Source organism: Lepidochelys kempii, chromosome 2 (genome assembly GCF_965140285.1).
Source record: "Lepidochelys kempii isolate rLepKem1 chromosome 2, rLepKem1.hap1, whole genome shotgun sequence".
In the NCBI taxonomy this organism is placed as follows: domain Eukaryota; kingdom Metazoa; phylum Chordata; order Testudines; family Cheloniidae; genus Lepidochelys; species Lepidochelys kempii.
In genome coordinates, this window is record NC_136381.1 from 271,791,705 (window position 1) to 271,812,186 (window position 20,482).

Genomic DNA, 20,482 nt, shown 5'->3' on the forward strand with positions numbered 1-20,482 from the left:
TTTCTTAACCTCTGAGGACAGGACAAGACGCAATGGGCTTAAATTGCAGCCAGGGCGGTTTAGGTTGGACATTAGGAAAAATCTCCGACCTGTCAGGGTGGTTCGGCACTGGAATAAATTGCCCAGGGAGGTGGTGGAGTCCCTGTCATTGGGGGCTTTTACAAGCAGGTTGGACAAACACCTGTCAGGGATGGTCTAGTTATTACGTAGACCTGCCTTGAGTGCAGGGGACTGGACTAGGTGACCTCTTGAGGTCCCTGCCAGTCCTACCCTTCTATGATTCCTTGGTGTTTAGTGGGCTGGGAAATAGACCAGGCAGAGGTGAACTCTGAGGAGTGGTGTCCAACATGTGGTCTCGATACCATGTAACCTAACAGCCCAAGCCAGGTTCTTGTTGTAGTTGCAGGGTTTCCCTTGGGGTGGAGACCAGGGATGGCCTGACACCTCTCGAGGGAGGTGTGGCTCTGCCCAAGGGCAATCCAGACAGTCCCTATGAATTCTGTGCACAGGGAGGAGAGACACGACTTCTTGTATTTCACTCTCCGTCCTAAGGAGCGAAAGGCTGAGGGCAGGGCCGGGCCGGGCGTCTCTCAGAAGCCAGGCAGAGGTGTGCGCCAGCCCAACCAGGCATTCTGCGAACACTGCAAACAGCTAGAGCCTTGTATCGTAACAGTCCTGTCATGCTGTGAAGCAGGGGCAGCCTCTAGGCTGGACGAACTGCTGTGTGAAAACACGCATGGGCGAGGCTGACAGCCACAAGCCAGCCCTGCGCATCTGGAGGGCACGAGGGAGGTTCGTGTTGCCTTCTGAACTGGAGCTGATGGAGTAGTTCAGTCACCTCAGGTCCGAGAGAGGCCACCTCCCCCTTTTCTTCTGGGATAAATGGTGAGAACAGAACCTCCGCCCTTTGAACTCCGGAGAGGGGCCCTCCACAGCTCCTGTGGGACACAGGAAATCTGCTGTGTCCCGTGAGATGGGTCCCTGGCGAGTGACAAGGAAGTGAAGGGGGGGCGGAGGACACACACACGGAGCAGCCTTGGGTAGCTGCTGTGATGTAATCCCAGCTCAGGCCTGGGAAAGTGCAACAAAAGTGGGGTACAGCAAAGAAGGCTGGGGCGAGATCGGTATGAGGCTCTCGGTCCTGAACGCCAAGTCTCCGCCTTGGGGACGATGTAGGGGGCTGGTAGAAGAGACGGGAGCTCCCTGGAGGAGAAGTGATGTTTCCTCTGAGCAGTATAGTCAGCTGCCTCTGTTGCCAGGAGATTCTCTGTCCAAACTGACCCCGCTCTCGAGGTACCAAGAGAAAACCACATACCCAAGGAGCTCAGTGTTCCTGGAGTCCTTTGGGGTGTGCAACAACCCATCTGACGGGAGCGAATGGTCCAGCCCTTGTAGGCATTTTGGGCCTCTCTGGCAGCCTGAGGGTGGGAGGCAGGATGCTCAGGCTGGGCCAGTGACACTTGGAGAGGTTCGGACCCCCACATTCCTTGGCTCAGGCTACCTGCAGGAACTTGTCAACAGGAACACACTTTGTGCCACCCCAGCTCCTTGGCACGTCTGGTGAATGAGGCCTGATATTTGCTGTACAGTTGCAGTGATGTCCAAGACCAGGCTTTGGTGTGCAGGGACCCAATCTCTGAGACCTGTCTCCATCAGGGCAGCTCTCTGCAGCCCCCCATTTTGGTTTTCCTGGGCCACAGCCACCAGTAAAGCGGCCAGAACTGGGCGAGGGCAGAGGCACTCGTAAATCAGATCCTGCCTGGTCCTTCACAGGGTTACTGGCACAGCCCAGGGGCAGCATGAGGGGAAGTTACCAAACAAGTTACGGGCTTTCTCCTGCATGGCTCAGAGGCCCATCTCTAGGGCACATGCTCCTCTTCCCAGCAACTCCTAGAAAAACCTGAAGTCAGCTGCGAGGGAGGGTCACCTTCTTCCTTTGCCCTCTGTGCTCCTCTCCATCATCCTCAGATTCCTCTTCAGCTCTGAGGTTCTGGTTATCTGATCAAGGAAGAGGACCTGGGGTGCTTGATGGAGAGTCCTGAGTCAGCAGGCCAGAAGGACAGGCCTGGGGTGAGGGGGTGCAGGGCCTGAGGTGATGTAGCCAGGGCAGTCCTGGCTGTCTGAGGGCAGTGTGTCTGGGTGTGCTGTGGGGGGGCATCCAGGTGCCTCTTGACTGATTCCTGGGGAAGCCCTAGCAGAAGGTGTTGGCTGCCCAGTGAGGGTCACTCCTGGACTGGGGAGAAGGGGAGCAGGGGTATATTTGGTCTAGAGGAGATGCTGCTCCCCTGGGTCAGCAGAGAAAGTCCTAGTGCCACAGGGAGCTGGTGCAGTAACATCGGTATCAGGCTTGAGCTGCCTGTAGTCACAGATCTGCTGGCGACTCGTGTTGGTACCAGGTCCAGCAGGGTGGGTCCTGGTGTCTGCGTTGGTGCCAGCACCCAGAGAGAGCCCTGGCTAGAGTCGGAGATTAAGGTCAAAAGGCCACTAATCTCCCGTATATCACAGCCCGCAACGCCCCCCAGCCCAGCAAGGGCTGAGTGGGAGCCACTGACGCCAGAAGAGGCAGAGGGCCAGCAGCGCTGCACCAGGCGGAGCCAGCTGGCGTTTGGGCCCGGGACATAGAGTCAGAAGGTGCAGAGGCCGAGGCCACGTCCCCCGGGTACGGCGCGCCGATCTGCCCCCACATAGCAGGCAGCGGTGCCATCAACGTGCCAGCCAGCCGAGCTCGCCGTCAGGGACTGAGGACCCTGCTTGGCACTGGCGGAGCGGGATCTCTGTTCACTGGGTGTTGACGGAGTGGTATCTCAGCGAGGAACGTCCACAAGCATGACCGGGAGCGAGCCTGGAGGAGTGGGACCAGCACCGAGAGAGAGGCCAAAGTGCGCTGGCGTCGGCTGAGTCCCTCACAAGCCAGGCATGGCTGAAGGCCGGGGGCACAGGCCCAGCCACAAGGCAGCCAGGAGCCAGCAGAAGGAAAGAGGCGGCAGCCGGCAAGGGGCGCCCCCGGACTGAACTAGCTGGCCTCAGTAACACAGATTGGCTGAAAGGGCACAGGCATCACAGACGTGCCGGGGCTCACTGCCACAGGCATGCCGAGGAGTGGAGCCCGGTTTGGGAGGCGGGGGGCACCAGGGTATGCAGACACAGCAGGCCTCGCTGGATGCTGCTGACCCACGATTCCCATCTCACCTGCCTGGGGAGCTTGCCTCTAGAATGGGGCCCCCACAGAGCGGGCCTGGAAGAGCCACCAGGACACCTGCCTGCCCATCCCTTCCAGCGCCACTCTAGGGCTCCCCTCAGACCTGGGCTTCTGCTGGCGAACAGCAATCGCTCCGGCCCAGAGCCACTGCACTGCTCTGATGTGTGCTGAGCTCCCAGTGGCAGCTCTGGGCAGAGGTGCCTGGCCCTCCACATGGGCAGCATGTGCCGGGAGTGGACGCGCCATGCTCACCCCCCGCTGGCAGAGGAGAGCAGCCAGCGAGGGCGGGGCGGAGCTCTGTGGGCCTGTGGTCAGGAGATTGTCATGGGGCAGGGAATGGCAGCACCCCCTGCTCAGCCGCTCAGGCCCACAGGTCCTGCCTGCAACGCACAGTGCTGTGCGCAGCGTCGTGGCCTGACAGTGGGCGACTGTGACCATGGCTCCCCAGAGCCTCACCTCCGGGGCGGTCAGGCAGAGTCCCCTTTGCCCCACTCCCTCGGGGATGGACCCGCCGACACACTGCCCTCTAATAACCACCCTCCAGCCTGCAGGGCACCCGCCAAGCTCCTGCACCCGGGAGAGGGGCCCACGGGGCCAGCCCAGCCTCCCCAGCTCCAGGCCTCTTACCTGAACCAGGCAGTAGCCCAGCAGCTGCAAGTGCCTGTCCCTCATGGCTCGCGAGCCCACCAGGATGTCTGAGTTCTGGCAGTAATGCCACTTGTCATTGACTGAGAGGACCACCCTGCAGAGGGACAGAGCAGGGCGCAGCATTACCCTCTGCCCAGTATCCCACCGCCAGGGGAAGAGAAGGGGGCCGGGGGCAGCAGCGTTATACCCCACACACCCCATAGCTGGGGGGCAGAGGATTGACCCACATTGGCCCCTAGACACCCTGGCTGGGCCTGGGGCATGTTACCCACTAACGGGCATGCTGCACCCCATGCCCTGCAGCCAAAGGAGAGGAGAGGATGCAGCACACCTAGGGCAGGCCCACCCTGGTCCTTATGGCCGGCCAGGGGTGCCGTTTGCCCAGTGCAGGGCCCTAGTCTTGACCCTGCTCTGTACTGGTGCCCTACAGGGGATGAGGAGGGCAGGGGCTGATGGACTCAGCCAGCAAAGGAGGGACGGGGGGGACCAGGACAGTGCTGGAGGAACATAGCAGGGAGCCCAGATCTTGCCCTGCCCAGTACCTCTGAATCTCTTCAGCTCCCTGCAGCCCGTCGCTCGGCCCTCTCTTGGGGCTGGGCAGGTGTGGGGAGGGCAGAGCACAGGTCTCCTCGGCCGGGGCTGCCTTCCCCTCGTCCAGCTCCTCCTGGGCCTGCTTTCCCTTGCGATCAGGCCCCGGGCAGCCAGCTGTTGCCTCCCCCTCCTCCAGGATCTTGCTGATCGGGAACTGGAAGAGGGCAGCTGTGGAGGTGCCCCTGGGGGAGCAGTCAGAAGTGGCAGCAGGCTGTGGGGCCAGGCACTCCGAGGGGCTGCTCAGCGTGGAGCTGCCTTGGCTCTCCAGAGAGTGCTCTTTGCTCAGGCTGCAGTAATAATCCGATGGGGGCTGGTAGCAAGGGCCCCCTGGGGCAGGGCAGAGCGTGGACATGAAATGCCCAGTGAGGCTGCTCTCCGGGGGGCCTTCGGGGCTGCTGGGTGTCTCCGGAGCGAATGGTGCGAAGTCCTGCAAGTCAGCGGTAAGGGCCAGGACGCTGGAACGCAGGCAGCTGGCAGCCAGGGGCACCCCAGTGCGGGCGCAGGCGACCTTGTAGGCTGCAGGGACATGGGCAAGAGGCAGGACCGTGCCCGAGCGGTTAATCCACAACAGGAAATCTGCAGAGACAGAGCGTGGATCAGAGGCAGGAGCTGCTGCTGCAGGGTTCATGGGGCGAGGCTTGAGGCATCACTACATACACTAGGCCCTCAGGGACAGAGCCAGCAAACAGAGACACCCAGGGGCTGGTGGGAGCCTTCCGTCACACCCCCTGCAGCACTGGCTGCCAGGCATGCCAGAGCAGGGATACGTCTGTCACACTGGGAACTCCATCTTATGGACCCTCCACGCTAGAGCGTGCCCCACGCCCTGCTGCGGCCCAGCGTGTCATTTGGAGCGAGGAACGGACCTCTGGCAGAGAGACTGTGTCCCAGAGGCGGGCGCAGAGTAACCTAGAGCCATTGCCACAGATTGTCTTGCTCACCCGGACACCCACCAGAACAATCAACTCCATTCAGAAGCCTGGATGGGGGCAGGGGCTGAGCTTCCCCAGCCTGGGCTCAGGGGCCAAGAGGTCTGTGGCAAAGTGAGAACGATCTTAATGTTTTCTTTGAATACTGCAGCGTGCCTCAGTTTTCCCTATGTGTGACTCAAGTGTCTAGGTGGTGGGACAAGGGGGTGTGATTGTTGCAGAGACCCCCAGAGGGCAGGTGTGACTCTGACTGGCTGCAGAGAACAGCCAACACTCTGGCCTCGCAAGGGAAGGCCAGGCCCCTGCTCTGCAAGAATCAACGGGAGGTGTTGGAGAACAGAGACCATGTGACTTGCTAGCCTGGGAAAGAGACAAAGGACAGAGGAGGGGCAAGGGACCTGAGGGAGGCCAGGCAGCTGGAAGGGATCAGTCTCCTGGTTTGGGCCTGGGTGGGGTTACGGGGGGTGGGGGGGAGAAGAACAACCCAGGGCTCTGGATCCCCCCCAAGATGGACTTGGCTGAATGTTCCTGCTCCTTGTGCTGACAAGCTCTGCTCTACGCTGGGTTCCCCATGACTAATAACCCATCTGTGTCACGCTGGCTGGGAGCCACTGCTGGCTGAGGAATTGGGGGCAGAGCCCTTTGGGGCGTGTGAGGCTCCCCAGGTGTCCCATCCAGGAGCAGAGCTCACGGTGGACAGGGGGCTGAGCACTCCGAGATTGGACCCAGGAAGCACCGAAGCCAAGGGGCCTTGCCCTGGGCGGAGTCACGCGGCACCAGAGTCCTGTCTGAGCTTCTTCCCGAGCAGCCCGACTGTGACGCCCGTGACCAGAAGCCTGGATGGGGGCAGGGGCTGGACGCCCTCAGCCTGGGCTCAGCGGGACAGAGCCCGAGACACCTGTGGAGCTGAACCAGCAGCCCCTCCTCGTGGGGACACAGCTTCCAGCGGCAAGAGGGCATTGCCCTACGGCTAGCACCAGGCCCTGACTGAAGCAAGGCGCCTTTCCCCAGCAGAGCTGCGTTTGCACAGGGGCAGTCACAGGGAGAGAGGTGCTAAGGATCCCCCCACATGACACGTCTCTCCTGCAGAGCAGGCCCAAGGCCAGACCTCCTGGGGGGAGCTTGGCCAGGTGAACTACACGGCATACCTCAGCGCCCCCGCACAGTGCCCCGGGGACTGCAGCTTATAGTAGCAACACTGCGCTCGGTGCCGGCACACCTTGCTGCAGCCCCGCTAGCCCGGTAACAGCCATGTCGGGATCGCGGTGTCTACATCGGGGCTTCTGCCGGCCCAGCTCCGTCAGTCACGGCATCCCCAGCTGCGCGGGCAGGAGTCCGTAGGGCAGACGTGGCGTGTAATTCAGGGGCTCCCCTCTGAAAGGGGCAGGCCACCACCAAGTAGAAGCAGCCCAGGCTAAGGAGAAGAGGCAGGAAGGGCTACCTGGCCTGCGGACATTGACCGAAGCCAGGACTCACTGGGGGCTGCCTCACGAGGCTGTACTGCAAGAGCCACACTTCGCCGGTGCTTTCCAGAGCAAAGTGCCTGCGGTTCGGTCCTGCTGTCCTGCCTGAGGGTGTCCCTGAGGGGCTACCCGAGAAGCTCGGCATATTCCTGGAGGCGGGACTCAGAGGGAACACATACAAGCCACAGGGGCTCGGGGCTGGGTGGGGGAGGTCTCGGAGTGCCAAGGGAGGGTGATGGACATGAGGTCTGCACCTGGGAGTGTGCCTCAGAGCCCCAGAGCTAGGAACAGTGCTCCTGGGCCAGCTGGGCCACGTGGGATCCAGCCACCGGGCCGACTCATGACTGCGGCCCTTATAGAGAGGGACTGGGCTGGGGGTACCATGAGGCTGGGCCACCTCAGTGTCCTGGAAAGACCCCCGCCCCCCTCATCCCTTGTAATATGGGTGCAGGGCTAGGCCTGTCCAGCGCGTGGGGTGGTGTCCCTGCCCTGGGGAGCCCCCACACACAGGGGTGCAGGGCGAGGCCTGTCTGGCAGGGAGAGGGGTCACCGCCCTGGGGACCCCTGCCCGCACACAGGGGTGCAGGTTGGCGGGGGAGGTGAGGTCACCGCTAGGGGGAGCCCATCCCAGGGATGCAGGGCTAGGCCTGTCTGGCAGTTGGGGAGGGGTGACCACCTTGGGACACAGATGCAGGGCAGGGGGGAGGGGTCACCGCCCTAGGTACTCCCCCCACACACACGGGTGCAGGGGCGAGGCCTGTCCGGCAGTTGGGGAGGGGTCACTGCCTTGGGACACGGGTGCAGGGCAGAGGGGGAGGGGTCACCACCCTAGGTAGCCTCCCCCCACACACATACAGGGGTGCAGGGCGAGGCCTGTCCAGCGGTTGGAGAGGGGTGACCGCCTTGGGACACGGGTGCAGGGCGGGGGGGAGGGGTCACTGCCCTAGGTAGCCCCTCCCCCCCTACACACACACACAGGGGTGCAGGGCGAGGCCTGTCCAGCACGTGGGGTGGTGTCCCTGCCCTGGGGAGCCCCCCCCAGGGGTGCAGGGCGAGGCCTGTCCGGCAGGGTTGTCACCGCCCTGGGGTGACCTGCAGTGAGGCTGGCTGAGCTCAGGCAGATTTTGCTCCTTCCATCTTTTCAGCACAGGGTAAACGCCACAAATCCCCTCCGGCTTTTCACGCTCATTCTGAGAGGCTCAGCTCAGCCGGGAAGGGGCCTCCCCAGGCCCCACAAGGAGGAGACATTCCCTGCTCCCCCGGGGGCCTGCGTGCCATCTCCTCTCCCACAGGATGTTTCCCCTCAGGGGTGCCTGGAGCCTATGGTCAGAGAGATCTCCCAGCACCCCCCCTGCCCCGTACGGACATCCCCCAGGAACGTTACCTGTGCAGTATCCAGGGGGCAGCACCTCATCCTGCCGGTAGCACTCCTCTCCTACCAGCTGCCGAAGGGCTTCAGCCACCAGCCCCTTGTAACTGAAGGCAGGAACAAGAGGGGTCACAGCAAACCCCAGCCGGGACCCCCAGCCTCCTCTGCCATGCTCCCACCTCTTCTGCTGGGCTGCAACGTCCATGCCCGTCAAACCCATCCCTTCCCAGGCCACAGGGAGCTACGGGCCCCACTGCTGCGGCTGCCCCACTAACCAGATTAACTCACCCCCGCTGCTCAGTGGCTTGAGAAATCCACTCCCTGTGCAACGTAGTTAGGTTGACCTCAGCCTCCGTGTAGACAGTGCTAGGTCGACAGAAGAACTTGTCCATCCCTAGCTCCCGCCTCTCGGGGAGGGGCCACAGCAAGGGGCGAACACCTCCCGTTGCCCTGTCTACACAGACACTCCACAGCAGCGTAGCTGCAGCGCTGTACCGTAGAGAGCCTCGGCGCTCGGAACGTGCCCGCTGCAAGCCGGGCGCCTCCCCCGCCTCATGCCCCTGGGGCTGGGTGCCTCCCCCGCTGCTCCATGGTAGGAAGCTTCTCCTCCCAGAGTAGGAGGTGCAGAGCCGGGGGGGGGGGGGGGGGGGGCAAGGGGGAGTCCAGGTGAGCGACCATCTCCCTAGCTCACACTTCCTTGTAGAACTGACAGACCCATGGCCCCTTCCCCTCCCCTGGCTTACCAAAGGCTCCTTACAGAGAAGGGGGGACTGGCAGCAGCCCGTGGGTGCTGCCCCACTCTCCCCAGCATGGCATTAATGTGGATGCCTTGCCCTGACACACTTCACATGCCATCTGACCTGTACTGCCTGCCCTCAAACCATGCTCCCCATGACCCACATGGCCTGGGCGCCGGGCCCTCCGCCCCGCCCCCATCACCCTGGGCTGGGCACCACCCCTCCAACCCGTACGGGCTGCTGCCCTCAAGCCCTGCCCCCCGCAGCCCTCCAACCTGTATTTCCTGTTGGCCTCGTCAGCTGTCAGAGCGTGGTCGAACATGAGGACCCGGTAGCGTGGGTCAAGGCGCGGGCCGCTGTAATCTCGGAACTCCAGCTCCAGTGCTGCATCCAGCAGAGAGAGGTAGCGGCGCACGATCAGCGCATACGGGCTGCCTGCGCCGGGAAAGAGACAGGCAGTGCAGCTGTCCCACTGCTCACTCTGCGATCCTCCTTTCCTAGGGCAGGGGAGAGATCCCAGCAGGGGCTCTATCCACACCCCCACCCCTCCCGCTTTCCTGGAAAGGGCTGCCATACCCAGCCCCTTGGGACCCACCTCCCGCCTCTAGGCCTAGGGGCCGTAACCAGCCATGTGGGTTTCCTGGGCAGAGGACTGACATACTCATGACATTGGTGATGAAGGCTGGGGAGAAAACCTGGTGCAGGACAGCCTGGGGGAAGTGCCTGAGCTGGAACATGGACATGAGGATGTTGACAGTGGCCAGGGGTGAGCTGGCTGCCTTCTGCTCCAGGATGGCCTCCAGCTTGGGGAAGAGCTCGCTGTGGTTAGATGGCCGGTAATTCATGCGGCTGAAGGGAAACACCAGCTTCTGGATCACCTGCAGCCAGAGAGAGAGGGAATGAGGCTGGGGCAGGCAGGGGGCATGGAGGACTGGCCAGCTTTGCCCTGAAGGGGCCCTTCCCTGGTAACTGCACTGAGATCCCCGCTCACATGGGGGGACTTTGTTATCCCCCTTGGTAACGGGACAGCTCCACGGAGCTGGGCCTCAGCCTGTCTCCCGAGGGCCAGGCAGGATGCTCACCTTGCTCTCCAGCTGCTCCCCACGCTTCAGCAGGAAGTTGGCGATGGTGTCAAGCAGGCGCGGCTCACGCAGCCTGTGCCGGGCCACGTACTTGGCAATCAGCGCCATGGTGTAGGGGGTGAGGTTCTCAGCCTTCCTTGGGAGCCACTCTGAAGGGAATACCACAGAGCAAGGCTGCATCACCCAGAAACACCGGACACTGCCCTGACTGGGGCCCCATGTCCTGGCAGATAACAGCCCAGTCCGACCATGGGCAGCTGCTTCTGCAGAACCCCTGGGGGGCTTCCAAGCCAGGTCTCTGCCTGGGACTCCAACTGAAACAAGGACACTACTCACACAATCCCTGCAGGATTGGTCCAGACGCCCTGGCTGAGGCGCAGAAGGGGTCAAGAGCAGAACGGCCACCCTCGATCATCCCATGGGGGGTGGGCCCCCCAGATCATCCCATGGGGGGTGGGCCCCCCAGAGCAGCCATTGACAGGCAGGCTTGCACAGTGCGGCTCCCCGCGCCAGGCGTTGGGAGATCATCACAGGGTGCTCCTGGGGGAGCAGGGGGACGCACGGCTCAGAGGGCAGGCGCAGCCTGTGATGCAAGTTGGTACAAGGCCTCCTCTGCCGAGCCCAGGGCAGCTCTCAGGCAGGCTGCTTTTCAGAAGAGTACGTCTGCGTGTACACTAGGAAGAGGACAGACGTCCCTTTCCTCCTCATCCCAAAGGGCTGAGGCTCCTGTGCTCCAGCACCCAGAATTCACCCTCCAGCCTGGGACACCTCCACCCAGAAGGGGAATGGCTGGGAAAGGTACACTTCGGCAACCCCAATCGCAGCTGCGGCTGCTACTCCAGCTCAACCCCAATCGCAGCTGCGGCTGCTACTCCAGCTCTATTGCCAGGCATTTCCCCAGCACCGCAGGGCACCACCGAGGAGGGGCTTGCACAGCTGAGCTCAGGCTGCCAGGATGTCCTTTAAGGGGCAAGAAAGGGCAGGAGCACAGGCTGTGAAGAGGGTGGGCCAGAGTCCAGACCAGCCAATGCTGGGGAAAGGTTTGGGGCAAGCCTGGGAAGGTGGGTAGCCCCAGCCCTCACCTGCCATGCTGCGGATAAAGCGCTCCTGGCGGTTCTCATAGAAGAGCTGTGAGCTGAAGATGGCCTCCAAGGCCTTATTGTTGGCCTCCTGAGCACACAGGGCCAACATCTCATCCAGCAGGGCTAGCTCATGCTCACGTACGGCGCTCACTTGCCCCAACGTGTGCCTGACCAGGCGCAGGATCTTGCGGTTGTTGAGCAGCTGCTGGTCGGAGGCTGGGTGGCCCTGCAGCGCCTGGGCCCGGAGCCGATAGTAGGAGAGGAGGAGGAAGAGGGTCTGTGGGTGGCGCTCCTTCTCCAGGTGCCGCTCCAGGCTGCCGAGGCAGGACTCCACCAGGGGGTGGGGGCTGGATGGGTGAAGCCGCATCACGCTGCTGAACACCATGGAGACGTCCTTCTGGTTGAAGCGCCCCAGGCGGCTCCGGGACTCATCCTCCAGCACCTGCACCAAGGCCGACTCGCCAGGGAGACCTGGAGACCGAGCAGGGATTAGGGAACCCTCAGCAGCCACTCACTGTGGGAGCTGCGTTCCGCCTCTGCCCCCATTCAGAGCTTCCCCATCAGCAGCACTATGAAACCGACCCAGATCCAGCCAGTTTTGCTGCTGCCCACTGCAGGAGCTGAGTCTTGTCAATTACCCCGAGGCTTCCTGAGAAGCTCTAGGTGGCCCCAGGAGTGCTGGAGCTGGCTGTGGGCAGACTCAGGCAGAGGTGCAGAGCACCATGGTCAGATTTGGAGGGTCCTTCCCAAGGAGAAGAAATAGAAACGACATGTTTCATTTAAAGCTGGGATCCTGCAGAAACGGATCCACTCTGCACCAGATCAGGTTCCTGATCTCCATGAGTGGGTTTTCAGGCCCAGACTGCTATGACTGCCCAGAGCCACAGGCACACACAGCAGGTCTTCCCTCCAGCACCTGGCTCTGTCTTAAGTATCTCCAGCTGTTGAAAAGGGAACCTGATTCAAATCAGTTAGATCCCTATAGATTCCAGCCACTCCTGAGAATCATGCTCTAGAATATCAGCTAAAAAAAAAAGGTTTTAGCCCTCGTGGTTGCAAAGAAAACCTTGAAATGCAACCTGAGCACAGAGACTGGCCTCAGTGCCCAGCCAGCCTGAAAGGCCAGCTTGAAGAGGGGTGGCAGCCCATTCCTCTCAAGGGTTGGGGAGGGAGGTGTTGATGCTGAAACCTAAAATGCCGATTTCCCTGTGATCATTCTGGATCTAGTCTGATGCTTAGTGAAGTCAGTGGAAAATCTTGCTGACTTTGCTGGGCAAAGGACTGGACCTCGCAGCAGACAGACCTATCCCACAACCTCACACTGCCTCCCCTGCCTTGTACAGGGACGAATTTCAGGTCTCCTTCAAAACCCAGGTGATGTGGCACTAACTGGGCTAATCATAGAATATCAGGGTTGGAAGAGACCTCAGGAGGTCATCTAGTCCAACCCCCTGCTCAAAGCAGGACCAGTCCCCAATTAAATCATCCCAGCCAGGGCTCTGTCAAGCCTGACCTTAAAAACATTCCCAACTCATCTCTTAATTTAAATGAATATTTTAATTAAGGTAATTGAAGAAGTGACAGTAGCTGAGCCACTACCAGTGACCACAATCGAATTAAGTTCAACATCCTGGAGGAGGTAGTGCCCTAAGAAGCAACAGTGACTCTAAATTTCAGAAAGGTTTCAGAGTAGCAGCCGTGTTAGTCTGTATTCGCAAAAAGAAAAGGAGTACTTGTGGCACTTTAGAGACTAACCAATTTATTTGAGCATGAGCTTTCGTGAGCTACATCCGATGAAGTGAGCTGTAGCTCACGAAAGCTCATGCTCAAATAAATTGGTTAGTCTCTAAGGTGCCACAAGTCCTCCTGTTCTTTTTGCGAATACAGACTAACACGGCTGTTACTCTGAAACCTGTCAGAAAGAGATTGAAATACGATGTGGATGGTCAAATAGGCTCTCAAGTCAGAAGTAAAGAAAGTGAAATCCCTGCAGGTGGCATGGATCCTAGTTAAACAAACAGGAAGAGACACTCAGAATATATACGAGCTGCTGAACAAAAGGGAATCCGGAAGGCCAAGATTAAAGGAACCGGGCTAGCGGGCAGTGACAAGAGGCTACTTGAGCCCAACAGAAATCCAACAGTACATCCAAGAGCTCCGAAGGAGCTTCAGTAAGAAGGGGCTGAGCTGCTAAAAACGGCAATTGCTTAAAAACCAGCCGCTGTCCCAGACGACCCGAGGGGGCCAAATGCTGTACCCAGATCTAAGGAAGGCCCTGGGGTGATCCGGGGAATTAGATCAGTCAGCCGTACATCTGTACCTGGCAGACTGCTTGAAATGATCATTAACAACAGTCTATTAAAAGACCTGGAAGATCAGGGTTTCACAGGGTCTAACCAGCGTGATTTTTGCCAAGGAAAATCACTTCTCACTCATCTACTGAATGAGCTGACGTAATTTAGATGTTCAAAAGGCCTTTTCCAAGGTCCCCCACAAGAGGTGGCTAAAGAAGCTAAAAGTCACACAGAAGATGTCATCAATGTAGCGCAGCAGGGGTGTGTAGGAAGTGGGGGAAGGGGGCTGATTGTGGGGAGAGCTCCTTTGTGACTTTGTTCTCACCCATAACTTTTTCACATTTGGGGACAATGTATACCTTCAAATCAGCGGCACTGCTATGGGTACCCGCAGGGCCCCACACTATGCCAACATTTTTATGGCTGACTTAGAACAGCGCTTCCTCAGCTCTCGTCCCCTAACGCCCCTACTCTACTTGCGCTACATTGATGACATCTTCATCATCTGGACCCATGGAAAAGAAGCTCTTGAGGAATTCCACCAGGATTTCAACAATTTCCATCTCACCATCAACCTCAGCCTGGACCAGTCCACATAAGAGGTCCACTTCCTGGACACTACGGTGCTCATAAGCGATGGTTACATAAACACCACCCTATACCGGAAACCTACTGACTGCTATTCCTACCTACATGCCTACAGCTTTCGTCCAGACCACACCACACGATCCATCGTCTACAGCCAAGCTCTACAATACAACCGCATTTGCTCCAACCCCTCAGACAGAGACAAACACCTACAAGATCTCTATCAAGCATTCTTACAACTACAATACCCACCTGCTGAAGTGAAGAAACAGATTGATAGAGCCAGAGGAGTTCCCAGAAGTCACCTACTACAGGACAGGCCTAACAAAGAAAATAACAGAACGCCACTAGCCATCACCTTCAGCCCCCAACTAAAACCTCTCCAACGCATCATCAAGGATCTACAACCTATCCTGAAGGACGACCATCACCCTCACAGATCTTGGAAGACAGGACAGTCCTTGCTTACAGACAGCCCCACAACCTGAAGCAAATACTCACCAGCAACCATACACCACACAACAGAACCACTAAGCCAGGAACCTATCCTTGCAACAAAACCCATTGCCAACTGTACCCACATATCTATTCAGGGGACACCATCATAGGGCCTAATCACATCAGCCACACTATCAGAGGCTCGTTCACCTGCACATCTACCAATGTGATATATGCCATCATGTGCCAGCAATGCCCCTCGGCCATGTACACTGGCCAAACTGGACAGTCTCTACGTAAAAGAATAAATGGACACAAATCAGATGTCAAGAATTATAACATTCAAAAACCAGTCACAGATCACTTCAGTCTCTCTGGTCACTCGATTACAGACCTAAAAGTGGCAATTCTTCAACAAAAAGACTTCAAAAACAGACTCCAATGAGAGACTGCTGAACTGGATTTAATTTGCAAACTGGATACCATTAACTTAGGCTTCAATAGAGACTGTGAGTAGATGTGTCATTACACAAAGTAAAACTATTTCCCCACTTTTATTCCCTCCCCACCACACTGTTCCTCAGACATTCTTGTCAACTGCTGGAAATGGCCCACCTTGATTATCACTACAAAAGGTTTCCCCCCCACCCCGCTCTCCTGCTGGTAATAGCTCACCTCACCTGATCACTCTTGTTACAGTGTGTATGGTAACACCCATTGTTTCATGTTCTCTGTGTATATAAAATCTCCCCACTGTACTTTCCACTACACGCATCCGATGAAGTGAGCTGTAGCTCACGAAAGCTTATGGTCAAATAAATTTGTTAGTCTCTAAGGTGCCACAAGTCCTCCTTTTCTTTTTGCAGATACAGATTAACACGGCTGCTACTCTAAAGAAGCGAAGTCATCCTGGGTGAGAGAGACGGTATTGTCGTGGATCAAAGGCTGGCTGGGCATAGAAAGCGAGAGCAGGACTAAAGGACACAAGGTTAACAGCGGAGCCTGAAGGCGTCAGGCTAGGTCCTGCGCTTAATGAATTTATCAGGGGTCTGGAAAGGAGGGTGAGCAGGGAAGTAGCAGCATTTGCAGCTGAGAAGTTATTTAGGGGAGTCAGGCCCAGAGAGGGCGGTGAGGAACTCAAAGATCCCAAGCCCAGCTGGGTGAAAGGGCTGTATGACAGCCAGTGAAGTTCACTGCTGATAAATACTAAGTAATGCGCATTGAAGGGGAAAATACGAACTACTTGTCCACCTGACAGGGCTTGACATTAACGGTGTCAGCCCAGGAAAGGGATCTGGGCTTCCCTGCCAACAGCTCAGTGAAGATCTCTGCTCAATGCACAGCTGTGGTCAAAAAAGCTGAGGTGATGTTGGGATGCTTAAGGACTGGGGAGGTGAAAAACCGAGAATATTCAAATGCCTTTTTTTAAACCAATGGCACCACCTCCTCTGGATCCTGTGTGCAGCATGGGCGCTCTGTCCCAGGCAGGCTATTGTAGAGCTCGAGGGGGTTCAGACAAGGGCAGCGAAAATGATCAAAGGCCTAGAACAGCAGTTCTCAAACTGGGTCGGGGATCCCAAAGTGTGTTGCAACCCCATTTTAATGGGGTCGCCTGGGCCAGCATTAGCCTTGCTGGGACCCAGGGCTGAAACTGAAGCCTGAGCTCCACCCCTACCCAGGGTAGCGGGACTCAGGCTCTGGCCCCTGCTCCTGGGGTTATGTAGTAATTGAAAGAAGGGGATAATGGTGCAATGACAACCGAGAACCGCTGGCCTCTAAAGACTCTCTGAAGAGAGATTGAAACAACTGGGATGGTTCCTCAGAGAGCAGACAAGCAAGAGGGGTTGTGATAAAAGTCTATAAAAACAATGACGGGTCTACAGAAAGGAGATGGATGCACTTGTGCACCCAGACTTAGAACACAAGGACAAGGGGACATTCCAAGAGATTAACGGCGGGAAATTCAAAACTGAAAAATACCTTTTCACACGGCTCGTGATTACAGTGTGCAAGTCACTGACACTGGAAGTCATTGAAGCCAAGAATGTAGCGAGATTCAAAGAAGGATTGGAAGTTGATGTGCATACCAAGAACACACATAATAGTTATTGTAACACAAATTCTGCAGGTATATTATACCTCCTCTCCAAGGCTTAAGCCGATCGCTGACTATTAAGGGCTACATGAAACCTACTGCTGGGGAAGATTGTCCCATGTTGTAAAGATAAGGCCTTTTCTTGTAGCCACATTGTAAGGTCTGAGGCCTTTGTCTGCAGCCATATTAGGAGAGCAGCAGCCATCAGCCAAGAAGCAGGAAGTCACAGCCCCACATTCCATCTAAATTACATTAAAACAATGTCCTATCGGGCTGTTCAGAAGGCTCCTGTCCGAATAGCACCCATCATCGTCAGACACAGAAACAGAGCTTAAGATGGTTAAAGAAAACTTTGTTTGATGGCATTCTGTCCGGCAAGACACCACTTATCAATAGTTGTGGGTGTGAAATCCCTCTTTTTATTGTTTTGTCTTTATGGTCCCCACGTCTCTAGTGTTTATCTGTCGGGTTCTTTGATTGTTTCTGTTACACCACTAATTTTGCTAGGTGTAAATCAATTAAGGTGGTGGGTTATGATTGGTTAAAGGATTGGTGTACAATATGTTAGGATTGGTTAGAGAATTGTTTAGTAATAATTTAGTAAAATGATAGGTGAAGGTACAGCTAAGCAGGACTCAAGTTGCAGTATATAAACTGGGGTCCAAAGGGAAGTTCTTTGGAACCAACTCCAGGACCCAGCCCCAAGATCAGAGCTGCCAGACCTCAACACCCTGCCAACTACACTGTGCAGAAGCTGGAGTCCCCCAGATGACCTGATCCTGACTGGCCATCAAGAAAAGTTCATCTGCCTTATTGGGAGTGGTGAACATTGCATGCTTAGCATGTGCCTTCCGTTTTCGTGATTGTTAATAAATAGAAGTTCAGTAGGATATTACTATGTAAGGCTCTTTCTCTAGTAAAAGACCCTGCAAACCTGCAGAGCGTAAGGTTATGCCTTGAGTCCTAAGAACGGTGTACAGGTGGGTGCCTAATTAAGAGGGTTATGCCTTGAATTCTAGGAATTGGGTAAAGGCGGGTGCCCTTAGAGTGTGCAAGTAACAGAGAATTTTGTGTGGGTAACATCAGCAGCTATGGAAGGATTCTTATGCCCTCCTCTGAAGTCTCCGGCACTAGCCAGAGGGGCTGATCCAGGCAGGCCATTAATAGATTCCTCTCCTGCCCATACACCAAAGTGCGGCCGAAGCCTGGGATGCTGCCCCTGAAGGAAGGTCGATCTCTCTGTAGAGCTCACAGAGTCTGCACCCCAGTTCCCGGCCCCTCTCTCTGCAGCGGCTGTCACCCCACTCCCAGCTGGGGCTGACTCTCTCAGCCTCCTTATCACACAGGCACTCTGGGCACTGCAGACAGCTGCGGCCTACTCATATTCACATTTGTTTCTTCTTGTCCTCCCTGGCCCACGCCCCAAGGCGTGTGTCCAAAATGCAGCTTCTGCCTCCGCAATGACACAATGCCTCCTGCCCCTGACACAAACTCACACAGGTATGATTCCGGTCCAAACCTCCTGCGTACACACAGAAAGGCAACGTCCTCACACACATAGCCAGGCGCCACTCCTTGTCCACCTTACAGATAACCCTCCCTGCTCCAGAGCTGCCCACCTCCAGGAAGGTAACCCCTTTACCCACAGACTGGGTGTCCACACACGCATGATAACCCCTCCTGCTCTCCCAAACCTATGCACAGCAGTCCCACGACCACTCAAACACCCCATGGCACATAACCTCTTACCCTCCCATTTTTGGGACACTCACCCAGGGCTGCGGCAGCGTACAGACAATTGACAATGCTGAAGTTATCGAACTTGGAGCACCCACTGATGATGGCCTGGCAGAGCGCCTGGAACTCTGGCTGCTCCAGCACCTGGCTGGGTCCACGGTGCTCTCCATTCACCATGGCCTGGCCCTGCGGCTGCTGCAGCAGTTGGCCCAGCTTGTGCAGGGCAATGGGGTAGTGGCTGGCAGACACCTTGCTGGGGTTCTGGGTGACCCAACGCAGCACTTCCCCCCACACTCCGCGACCGCTCTATCAGTCGCTTCATGGTGAAGAAAGTGTCGTAGCTCATCTTCTCGTGGATGAAGCTCCAGCTCTTCCTCTTGCCATGGCCTCGAGTCCTGCCAGCATCAGGGGGCACGCTGTGGAGCAGCCCATGGCTGTAGGGATCCAGGGGCAGCAGCACAGCCCGCTGCTTGGCCTTCCCCGCACAGTAGCAGCTCGGGTACATCCTGGACCCCCTCGTGTCACTAGCAGCCAGCCCCTGCAGGACACAGGGCCGTGTGCTCTCTTGGCTCAGGGCGCGGAGCCATGGCAGCAGGCGCAGCATGGTGCGGGGAGGGCAACTCGAGGGGCTTCTGAAAACAAGGAGACCCTGAAGGAAAGTCAGAGAAAGAGCATGAGGAAGGCAGAGCCAGGGCCCCAGTCTCCTTAGGGGCCTCAGCCTGGGACAAAGGAAACACCAGCTAACGCAGCAAGGAGACACCTGTACTCTCCTCAAAAGTCCCACCAGATGCTCCGTGCCCTACACACCCCCCGCCGGGACAGGGCGCCCGCCGGCTCTCCCCACAGCGAGCCCCCCGGCCCCGCTCCCGACGCGCCCCCCGCCGGGACAGGGCGCCCGCCGGCTCTCCCCACAGCGAGCCCCCCCGGCCCCGCTCCCGACGCGCCCCCCGCCGGGACAGGGCGCCCCGCCGGCTCTCCCCACAGCGAGCCCCCCGGCCCCGCTCCCGACGCGCCCCCCGCCGGGACAGGGCGCCCGCCGGCTCTCCCCACAGCGAGCCCCCCGGCCCCGCTCCCGACGCGCCCCCCGCCGGGACAGGGCGCCCGCCGGCTCTCCCCACAGCGAGCCCCCGGCCCCGCTCCCGACGCGCCCCCCGCCGGGACAGGGCGCCCGCCGGCTCTCCCCCACAGCGAGCCCCCCGGCCCCGCTCCCGACGCGCCCCCCGCCGGGACAGGGCGCCCGCCGGCTCTCCCCACAGCGAGCCCCCCGGCCCCGCTCCCGACGCGCCCCCCGCCGGGACAGGGCGCCCGCCGGCTCTCCCCACAGCGAGCCCCCCGGCCCCGCTCCCGACGCGCCCCCCGCCGGGACAGGGCGCCCGCCGGCTCTCCCCACAGCGAGCCCCCCGGCCCCGCTCCCGACGCGCCCCCCGCCGGGACAGGGCGCCCCGCCGGCTCTCCCCACAGCGAGCCCCCCGGCCCCGCTCCCGACGCGCCCCCCGCCGGGACAGGGCGCCCGCCGGCTCTCCCCACAGCGAGCCCCCCGGCCCCGCTCCCGACGCGCCCCCCGCCGGGACAGGGCGCCCGCCGGCTCTCCCCACAGCGAGCCCCCCGGCCCCGCTCCCGACGCGCCCCCCCGCCGGGACAGGGCGCCCGCCGGCTCTCCCCACAGCGAGCCCCCCCGGCCCCCGCTCCCGACGCGCCCCCCGCCGGGACAGGGCGCCCGCCGGCTCTCCCCCACAGCGAGCCCCCCGGCCCCGCTCCCGACGCGCCCCCCGCCGGGACAGGGCGCCCGCCGGCTCTCCCCACAGCGAGCCCCCCGGCCCCGCTCCCGACGCGCCCCCCGCCGGGACAGGGCGCCCGCCGGCTCTCCCCACAGCGAGCCCCCCGGCCCCGCTCCCGACGCGCCCCCCCGCCGGGACAGGGCGCCCGCCGGCTCTCCCCACAGCGAGCCCCCCCGGCCCCGCTCCCCGACGCGCCCCCCCGCCGGGACAGGGCGCCCCGCCGGCTCTCCCCACAGCGAGCCCCCCGGCCCCGCTCCCGACGCGCCCCCCGCCGGGACAGGGCGCCCGCCGGCTCTCCCCACAGCGAGCCCCCCCGGCCCCGCTCCCGACGCGCCCCCCCGCCGGGACAGGGCGCCCGCCGGCTCTCCCCACAGCGAGCCCCCCCGGCCCCCGCTCCCGACGCGCCCCCCGCCGGGACAGGGCGCCCGCCGGCTCTCCCCCACAGCGAGCCC

At 59.5% G+C, this 20,482-nt stretch overlaps 1 protein-coding gene across 2 annotated transcripts in view; it reads right to left on the reverse strand.

The window, feature by feature from the left end:
• The window catches only part of FASTK (Fas activated serine/threonine kinase), a 30,021-nt gene that overhangs the window by 8,785 nt on the left and 754 nt on the right, over nucleotides 1-20,482 (reverse strand). For both annotated transcript variants that reach the window (XR_013635458.1, XM_078851887.1), the window contains exons 2-9: nucleotides 18,288-18,901; nucleotides 11,101-11,571; nucleotides 10,019-10,167; nucleotides 9,598-9,814; nucleotides 9,212-9,371; nucleotides 8,215-8,306; nucleotides 4,390-5,014; nucleotides 3,827-3,941 (exon numbers count right to left, since the gene is read on the reverse strand). Coding sequence is in view for 1 of the 2 variants with exons in the window: in XM_078851887.1 (XP_078708013.1) it covers nucleotides 3,827-3,941; nucleotides 4,390-5,014; nucleotides 8,215-8,306; nucleotides 9,212-9,371; nucleotides 9,598-9,814; nucleotides 10,019-10,167; nucleotides 11,101-11,571; nucleotides 18,288-18,429 (1,971 nt within the window). In the remaining variant the exon portion in view is untranslated. The remainder of the gene's footprint in view (nucleotides 1-3,826; nucleotides 3,942-4,389; nucleotides 5,015-8,214; nucleotides 8,307-9,211; nucleotides 9,372-9,597; nucleotides 9,815-10,018; nucleotides 10,168-11,100; nucleotides 11,572-18,287; nucleotides 18,902-20,482) is intronic.